Here is a 9838-nt window from a genome sequence, read left to right on the forward strand (position 1 = left end):
AAAATTCCAGATACCATTTCATTTTTTTTGAAAAAAATGGGTATTGAAAAATATCAGACTTTTAGAAATGTTCAAAATTTGAAAAACATGGTTATAAATATTCATGGATTTGAATAAATATTCAAGATTTCGAATAAAGTTTGCAAAAAAAATATTTTTTTAGAAAAATCCATGAACATTAAAACTATTCGTGGATTTATATATTTCTTGAATTTTACAAAAATGTTAACAATTTTTCTAAATATTAACAAACTTTAATCAATATTCATGAATTAAAGTGCGCCAAATTATAAATAAAAAGAGAACCCAAAAGCCAGAGTAAATAATACAAATAACAAACAGGAACCATCAACAAACTTTTTCTGATGATATGTTTTCTTTACACAGAACGAGGCAGGTCTTGAACTTTTTCTGATGATATTTTTACTTACCATAGACTAATCCTACCAGCAAGTCTTTCCTCGACAACATCATCTTCCACCCTCACCCAGTCACCCTCATGTTAACTAGTGACACAATTAGGTCATGGGAAAGGAAACAGATGAGTTAACTACACGTCTGAGGTACCTTGTGGTCAGTATTTATCCATCACTGCAGCAACACTCCCACGGGCGAACTGAGTGTGGCTCAGATGGTTAGCTACCTTTTGGTGTATTTAGACTTGGCATTGCTTCTCACATTTTTCTAAATTTATTTTGGATTTTCCAACGATGTCCGTTCAGTGAGAGGGGACTTTTCATTCGACAACGAAGTTGCCTGTGAGACTTCATCAATCTAAAATGTTGTGCATATTCAGTATTTCGGAGGTGCTAGTATGATGCATGTGTTCATAGGGGTAACTATAGATGTGTCTACCTGAGCATCTACATTGTACTGTACTAAAGAAAAAACACTCTCTCGGTACACGTACGTACCTGGCAAAACACTCTCTCGAGCTGCCTTTTCAATTTTTTGAAAAAAATTTGATATTAAAAAGCATTGGACTTTGTAAAATGTTCAAACTTTTAAAAACATTGTTATAAATACTCATGGATTTTAATAAATATTCAAAATTTCGAATAAAGTTTTAAAATTTAATTCGGTTACAAAATTTTAAAAATTCCATGAACTTTAATAATATTCATGAATTTATTTATTTCTTGAATTTTACAAAAAAGTTAAATAATAACGAACTTTAATAAATATTGAAGAATTAAAGCGCGCCAAAATTATAAATAGAAACATAAGAAAAAACCGGAATGACTAAAATAAAAAACAAACAGGAACCATTAACAAACTTTTTCTGATGATATGTGTTCTTTACACAGAAGGGGGCAGGTCTTGAACTTTTTCTGATGATATTTTTATTTACCATAGAGTAATCCCTAGCAGCAAGTCTTTCCCCGACAACGTCATCTTCCATCCTCACCCAGTCACCCTCACCGTGAACTAGTGACATAATTAGGTCATGGGAAAGGAAATAGATGAGTTAACTACACGTCTGAGGTACCATGTGGTTAGGATTTATCCGTCAGAGCAGCAACACGCCCTCGGGCGAACTGAGTGTAGCTCATATGCTTAGCTATACCTTGTGGTGTATGTAGGGCGTGTTCGTTAACTCCCCAGCTTCTCAACTCCTCCACTCCAGGTCAGGAGCAAACCCGAATGGTCCAAAACCTGGTTATACGAGAGAGAAGCTGGCTATTGCCATAGTGCAAAAGTGGAGGAGTGGTGGAGTTGGGAAACCCAAGCTCTCAGAAAATGGAGAAGCGGGAGTTGGCTGATATTACACATGCATGACAACCGCGAAGTGAATTCCCGTACCGGTTCGCTGCAGCTAATCTCCTCCACGAGAATTGTCTCAAAGCCCAACCAATAGCCCATCTTGTAAATATGCTAAGTGGGCCAGAAACATCTAAATGGCCTTTCAGCCTAGGTGGAAATCAGTCGAAGGAAGAAGTTGCTCTGCCGAACGCTCCCATGACTCCGGGATTTCCTACGAGAAGCTGGCGCTGGCTGCTGGCCGTGGAGTCGAGGAGTTTGGGGTCGTGGAGGGTTACCGAACAGGCCCTTAGACTTGGCATCGCTTCTTGCATTTTTCTAAATTTATTTTGGATTTTCCAACGATGTCCGTTCAGTGAGAGGGGACTTTTCATTCGACTACGAAGTTGCCTGTGAGACTTCATCAATCTAAAATGTTGTGCATATTCAGTATTTCGGAGGTGCTAGTATGATGCATGTGTTCATAGGGGTAACTATATATGTGCCTACCTGAGCATCTACATTGTACTGTTCTAAAGAAAAAACACTCTCTCGGTACACGTACGTACCTGGCAAAAAAAAAATACTACACCTACGTACCTTGTGATGGATACGTACTACGTGTCCATGGGAGCATCATCAACACCATGGCTACGTACGTAAGCGGATAACATAAGTTAACGGCCGAAACACCTGCACGCGCACGATTGGATCCAGCTGGACTAAGCAGGATCGTGGACGTACGGTGCGTACGTACATACAGATATTCCTTCCTCCGAGGCGATCGACCATGACCGGCTGAGGTCGATGGATGGGCCCCGCCGGCCCTCCCCGTGCTCGGCTCGATCGGCTAGGCTAGAGCGTCTACAGCCGACCGGGCACCTCAAACCGTTCGCAAACGTCCGCGTGAACAGCCTAATCACTGACTGATCATACTCAGACAAACGTTTTAAATCATCCTCAAACGTTCGGCCTATCCGACCCCTCTCATATACAGCCTAAATATAAGGCGGATATAAGATGGTCCGGGCCCGTCCACCACATCGGCTTTGCTCAGCCTGGCACAAACGTGTGCCACAAATATTTTCATTCGAAAAACCCTAGACCGTAGTCAATCCAAACTCCACTTCAGCCCCTCTCCGTCATTCCACTTCTGATCCCCTCCGAAGCCATTCGATGGCCGGTGACCAAAGCAGAGTTGCCTCCGGTAGGGAATCCGGTTTCAACGATGACTGACTAAGCCTGGTGTGCGAAGCAGACCTCGACGATGTGGAGGAGGTCGAATATGAGGCGTGCCCGATCAGTGCCTGGCATTTAAGGGCCCGAATTTGCTATGTCTTGCTGTAGATGCTCTAACACCTCACTACACTTTGACTTTTCCTAGCTAGCTAGCGAGAGGACCAGGATGGAATATACTCCTTTTGTAAATAAATGTAAGCCATTTTAGATCATTATCCATCCATCCGCGCGAGGGTATAAATATGTTGCACATATATGCATCGCCAACCCAACTAACCACACCGATCGATCGTCAGTCACAAAGCTAGTAGCGGTCGGTCTGAGTGAGGATGCGACGGCCGGAGCAGAGCAACGGGCCCCTGACCCTGCAGAACCCGGCGAGGCGGGCGCTCAGCGGCCGCGTGCCGTCGCTCGCCACTCCCAAGTCGCCGCCGCCGGCGTACGGGAGCATCGTCACCGTGCTGAGCATCGACGGCGGCGGCGTCCGCGGCATCATCCCCGGGACTATCCTAGCTTTCCTCGAAGAAAAGCTCCAGGTAACTCACTTTTCTGACCTGCATCACCCTGCTGCTATACAGGAGTCTACTGTTGATGGACCGTCTCTATCTCTATACAGGAGTTTGATGGACTGGACGCGAGGATCTCAGACTACTTCGACGTGATGGCCGGGACGAGCACCGGAGGGTTGGTGACGGCCATGCTCACCGCGCCCAACGCCGACGGCCGTCCGCTCTTCGCCGCCAAGGACATCAATCGCTTCTACTTGCAACACTGCCCAAATATCTTCCCTCCGGTCAGGTCAGCAAGTCTATATTTTTTTTATACATGGTATTTTATTGATTTATAATATACGCTCATAACTAAGATGTGTGCACACAACTGCGAGTGAGTCCATATACTATATAATCATATACTATATAATCATCATAACTCGCTAATAATAATAATAATAATAATAATAATAATAATAATAATAATAATAATAATAATAATATCAACATCATACACATGAATGTGAGCCCTTTGTAGCACTATTCTTTATTTGGGGGTCTGGCAAGTTATTGAAGTGGATTGTTTCGTTTTGGTTTGATCTATGTTGTCTTGGGTTTTAATTATGTAATGGTAGTGTTTTATCATTCATATATCATGATGGGGGTGCTGCTAGAGACTTTTTTTTTCCTGAGAAGAGAGTAGAGTTGTTTGGTGCGTGGTTATTGTGTCCATACATTTCGATCTTGGTGTGATTGTCTGTGAGACTTTTGGGCTGGCCCGCAAAGCTCCCACCCGCTCAGCTCGACTCCCTGCTCAACTTGCTTGCTTAGCATTTTTTCCATCTCGCTCCGCTGCTATCGTACAATAAGCTCGCTATCATTTTATATTTGAAAAATTCATTAAATTTAAAGACGTTCACGGATTTTAATTTTTTTGGATTTTTTAAAATTTTCCAAATTAAAAAACATGAATTTTAAAAATGTTCAGATATTTAAAATATTTCCATAGATTGGAAAAATATATTAACAAATCTGAAATAGAGTTCACATATTAAAAAAAACAAACTTTGGAAATGTTCATGAACCTTTAAAGTATTAATAAATTTATTTATTTCTTGGGTTTATGAAAATGTTTACAATTTTTTAAAGTGTTCTCATATTTAAATAAATGTTGATGAATTCAAATGTGAAAAAAATAAAACAAGGAAAAGTAAACCAATTAATACTAAAAGAATAAACAAACATGAACCATCAACCAACGACACACACCGTCATGGTTGTGGCCAGCTATCCCGCTCCCACACTCACGATGCACCGGGGGCTCCGAATCTAGAGAGCTTAATACGTTACTAGGATTTAGAAAATGTTCCAACCACGAATTGTAAAACAAATGTTTGGATATTTATAAAATATTCATGGATCTGAAAATATATTTACAAATTTGAAATAAAGTTCACAAATTTAAAAATATCCACAAACTTTAAGAATGTTCATGAACTTCAGAAATACTCATAAATTTAATTTATTATTGAATTTGCAAAAATGTTCATAGCTTTCAAAAATTTCACAAAAATAAAATTAATAAATATAAAAAATGAAAATATTAAATAGAAAAAACAAACAGGAAGCAACAACACACAACCTCACTGGCGGAGCCAGTGATCCCCACAAACCACGACCCACCTGTATGCTCCAATCAGGAGAGCTTATAGTATCTTAATAGATGATCAACCATGTTTGTAGCAAAGGGCCTTTCGGGTTGTTGAAGACCATGACCGGACCAAAGTACAACGGTGAGCACCTCCGCTCGGTCGTCAAGGAGCTGCTCGGCGACACGCGAGTCGATCAGACGCTTTCAAACATTGTGATCCCCACCTTCGACATAAAGCTTCTGCAGCCTACAATCTTCTCAACTTACGATGTATGTTATAAACAGAAACCTATGGGGCTACGTCCATGTCTGACTCTATCTCTCTCTCTGTGCGCATTGCTAATTACCTAATTAAAATGTGCAGGCCATGAAGGATGTCTCCAAGAACGCTCTTCTATCAGATGTCTGCATCGGCACGTCTGCCGCACCGACCTACCTCCCCGGCCACCATTTTGAAACGAAGGATGAGGAGGGTAAGCCACGAGCCTTCAACCTCATCGACGGAGGTGTCGCGTCAAACAATCCGGTGAGTTGTGCATGCATGTCAACTCGAACAACAATGAATGTGATTGAGGCTTGATGAGACTTAGCTAACAACCTCTATTAATTAGGCTTATAAGTACGTTGTTCTGTTAAAACACATCAATTAGCTCATCACTTATCTATAATTAGCACTATATTTGTATAGTGTGTGTCAACCCACCTTACTTACATCCCTAATCTACAACGCTAACCTATGTGGTACGATTATATGTTGTGGTATCAAAGCATTGTTCTCTATCTAATATTTGAAAAATGTCATGGGTACAGACGTTGCTGGCAATGACCGACGTGAGCAAACAGATATTGATGGGAAACCCTGACTTCTTTCCTATCAAGCCGGCGGACTACGGCAAGTTCATGATCCTTTCATTGGGCACTGGAGCGGCTAAGATCGAGGAGAAGTTTGACGTTGCCCAGTGCAGCAAGTGGGGCGTCCTCGGGTGGCTCTACAACAGGGGTGCCACTCCCATCATCGACAGCTTCAGCCAGGCTAGTACCGACCTCGTCGACATCCATGCCTCTGTGCTTTTCCAGGCGCTTCACTGCGAGAAGCGCTACCTCCGGATCCATGACGATGGGCTCAATGGTGAAACAGCCTCTGTTGATGTGTCCACGCCGGAGAACCTCAACAGGCTCGTTGAAATTGGCAAGTCGTTGCTGAAGAGGCAGGTGTGCAAGGTGAACGTCGAAACCGGCAAGAACGAGCTTGACTCGAAGAATAGGGGCACCAACGAGGAGGAGCTGATCTATTTCGCAGGCATGTTATCGGAAGAGCGCAAAGCCAGGCTTCTCAAGGAGGGCAATCTAGCTTGAGACTTGATATATGAATATCCCACCGCCCTAGAGTTGGAGGGTGCCGTGAGTGCTAATGTTTATACCTCGCCTAAAAAGAGAGGGCTAATGTTTATACATGTTGATTTTCTGTAGATATAAACACGGGAACAATGCCACTGTCCGAGTAGGAGTAGAAGTAATCACTGAATTCTAGTTGCTATGTATATGCATGTGTTCTAAGACATGCTGTGAGTTGCATAAGAATAAACGACGTGCATGCCACCTCTAGTATTTATACTTAGATACTAAAGATACTGAAATTCTTAATTATTTTTACTTCATTTTTTCTTTCTTATCCTTTTCTAGGCTGAGAAAGTTCGGATTTCCATGTTGGGATTGGTTACTAGCTCCAATTTGATATAATTTTTTTGAGAACTCATGGGCGGATTAATGAGCTGCTCGGCTCGTTAAGCTTACCGAGCAAAAAAAAAAAAAAACTGACCGGCTCTGTTCGTTTGAATCTCGTTAAGCTCATGTGTCCCCATGATCAGTCGTTAATAGACTGCAATATGTTACGGTCTACGGGATCAGAGTATGAGTGTGATTTTTATGAAGTAATATGGCGGCCACGAGAGGTGACGCGCTAATTTGCTGCATCCTATGGGATGACTTGCGTAAGTCAGATTGAATTGATGGGTTGAGGTGCCAAGAAAATGTTGTCATTTATGATAAGGACTAGATGGTGTCCCGCGCGTTGCTGCGGAATACTATAGTTCATTTGACGTGTGAATGTTGGCCCTGAGTGTTGATTCACATCACAACTCCATGGAAATAAAGAAGCCCCCAGTCACATATTGTTTGCTTGAATGCAACATCATCAAACAAAACTAACAAATTACAGTCGACCATTCTATCACCAGTACACTCCAACAGGAACAAATAAGGTACTAATCTACTATATCTAAATAGGAGCCTACTGAAAATGCTTTAAAAATACTCTGTTTCTCCACTGTTTGCCGTGGGTCAATTGCAAACTCAGTGAAAGAGCTTTTTTGCCAGAACCTAAGGTTGTAGCCTTACACCTAGAGGACTTAATACCATGCTAGGCACACTTCCTGAAAATACTAAAAAGAACATGAGATAAATACTAACTGGAATATATCAACAAAATCTGAAAGATGATGAAGAAACGTACCTAATGTCTAGTGTTTCCCAGTTTAGCGAATAGCATGTATGTTTCAAAAGGATAATGCAACATAGTTGTAGGGCCGCAGCTGAAGGCCATATTTCCGCAAAGCAAACTAAGAAAACGACTCGATACAATCAAGTGTTAGGATCAAACAAAATTGTGGAAACTATACCTGCTTCATAGTTCAAATATTTGATAAGTACTTCATGGAGAAAAAGTACGGTATCATCCTTGTCCAGTTTTCACCAGTCCCAGTAATGTCTTAAGGAACATGACCTGAAAATTACCGTTAAACAAACAAGTACTTCATGGAGAAAAAGTACAGGCATTAGAAGAAAAGTCAGTATACACATATGCTATCCATGCATTTTGATACAGCTCGCGTTAGACAGGCTTCTGAAATGATTTTTTTCATATCCTGAAAACACTAATCTATATTCAATACGAAATTATGGTTTGCATTCACAGTTCTACTTATAAATTGCGGTGAAGAGAAAGCAGAACATTATCAAATTTCAACCCACTTACAAATGTCCTTGGATCGCTATCTGTTTCTGTTGTTGGCAGATCTGTGAATCCCAAGGTCGACCTCGAATGGGGCCAGGGAAGCCAAGTCGCCAGCAACAGCGTAGCAGGAAGTCCATAAGAAGTCCAGAGATCTAGTAAGAGCAAACTAGCAGGAAGCCATGGAGCAAAAGCGGCCCAAAGACACCAAAAAGGCTACCAGTTTTCCAGTCTGGCCTGTTCTGTTGACAAAGTTGCACGGTGCTCTGCAAGGAGCGGGACAGATCAGACGCAGCAGAAAACTCAATGTTAACAAAGATGGAGCGCCCAGGCGGCGCCTTCGTCCAGCCGCCGTGCAGGCCGTGGCTATAGCCGTCGGCGAGCCGGTTGATGCACCAGAGGTCGTCGGCGCTGAGGCGCGCCAGAGCGGCACGCCAGCATGGACGGACTTCATAGAACGACCTGGGTGGCCAGTGGCCACCACCCGCAGCTGCTACGTTGGGTCATGTTGTGCTCGTGCCGCTCCAACCTTTGCGCCCCTGGCCGGCGCCGCCCATCTCATATAGGAACGCAAAGTTCTATTGAAGCTCGAGCTTCACGGTACCCACAATCACAGCCACCGAAGTCCACCGAGATGTGTGCCAGCTTCTGAGCGATGCAGAGCACAATAACAGCTCGCGCCGCAAAGTTCTACTGAAGCTCGCGCCTCAAAGTTCTATTGAAGCTCGAACTTGACCCGATGGACGCATGCGCCGGCACCCTGGCCCGCTCACCCCATCCTACAGCCGCGACCCCTCCCCCGCCGCCGCCGCCGCTGGAAATCCAAGCGCGGGGAGTGTTGGCCTCGCCACTGCTGGAGCTCCTCCGAGCATCGGCCTCGCGCGCGGGCTCTTCATGCCGCCGCGGATGACCACGGCGGCGGGTGGCGTCGCGCCAGCGCCGTCCCGTGCCGCCGCCGCCCCCTCGAAGCTTCCCAATGCGGCGCGGCCGAAGAAGGGCAAGACATCCGCGAAGAAGAACAAGGCGGCTGACGGCTCCGGCACCTCGAAGGCGAGGAGAAAGAAGCTTGCAGGGCATGTGACGGGCGCGGCGGCTACCGAAGCGCCGGCGAGCTCAGTCGTTGAGCCGGCCGCCGACGCGCACAACGTGTTCGACGATATGCCCCAAAGGTAGAATTTTTTTCCAATTGTTCTTTTCTTGTTATTTTTTGAATGCATCCATATAGATAGCTTATTTGCATTGTTCTATATTTTTTGTAGTGTCAACAATGATGCATACATGTCAACTATGGGTGTTGGCTCCAACAATTCGCATTGGTCTCAAACCAATGACATGCATTTTGAAGAGCACGAGTTTGAGGTGGACGAGGATGGTGAGGGCATTATCGACGCGCCGAAAGGAAGAGCGGGCAATTACACCAACGCCGATGACATCTTACTATGCAATACTTGGTTGCAAGTGTCGAGGGGTCCATCCGTTGGAGGTGATCAAAGTAGAGACGCTTATTGGGGGCGGATGAAAGAACACTTTGATGTTCGCAACATGAGTGGAATTGACCGCTCCGAGAGATCACTTCGGTCCCGGTGGGTGGCATGGGAGGCATGGGTTGCATGGGTGGCTTTGGAGCACCCCCCCGGCATGGGTGGGAGGCGTGGGTGGCATGGGAGGCATGGGTGGCATGGGTGGCATGGGAGACCATGGGAGGCA

General features: G+C 44.2%; 1 protein-coding gene across 1 annotated transcript; it reads left to right on the top strand.

Moving 5' to 3' along the window:
• The first annotated feature begins 3308 nt into the window (after positions 1 to 3308).
• Positions 3309 to 6477, top strand: LOC123083400 (patatin-like protein 2). The gene is made up of 5 exons (XM_044505451.1): positions 3309 to 3515; positions 3596 to 3777; positions 5214 to 5352; positions 5483 to 5647; positions 5932 to 6477. Exons 1-5 carry the CDS (start codon positions 3309 to 3311, stop codon positions 6475 to 6477), a joined length of 1239 nt encoding a protein of 412 aa, XP_044361386.1.
• Positions 6478 to 9838: the final 3361 nt, after the last annotated feature.

This window comes from Triticum aestivum, chromosome 4A (assembly GCF_018294505.1).
Source record: "Triticum aestivum cultivar Chinese Spring chromosome 4A, IWGSC CS RefSeq v2.1, whole genome shotgun sequence".
NCBI classification, from domain to species: Eukaryota; Viridiplantae; Streptophyta; class Magnoliopsida; order Poales; family Poaceae; genus Triticum; species Triticum aestivum.

What these genes read in the sequence shown, in the direction of transcription:
- LOC123083400 (XM_044505451.1), top strand. Translation starts at nt 3,309, where the DNA reads ATGCGACGGCCGGAGCAGAGCAACGGGCCCCTGACCCTGCAGAACCCG. An exon ending in AATATCTTCCCTCCGGTCAG is followed by an intron (nt 3,778 to 5,213) that starts GTCAGCAAGTCT and finishes CCATGTTTGTAG; the next exon opens with CAAAGGGCCTTTCGGGTTGT. An exon ending in TTGTGATCCCCACCTTCGAC is followed by an intron (nt 5,353 to 5,482) that starts ATAAAGCTTCTG and finishes AATTAAAATGTG; the next exon opens with CAGGCCATGAAGGATGTCTC.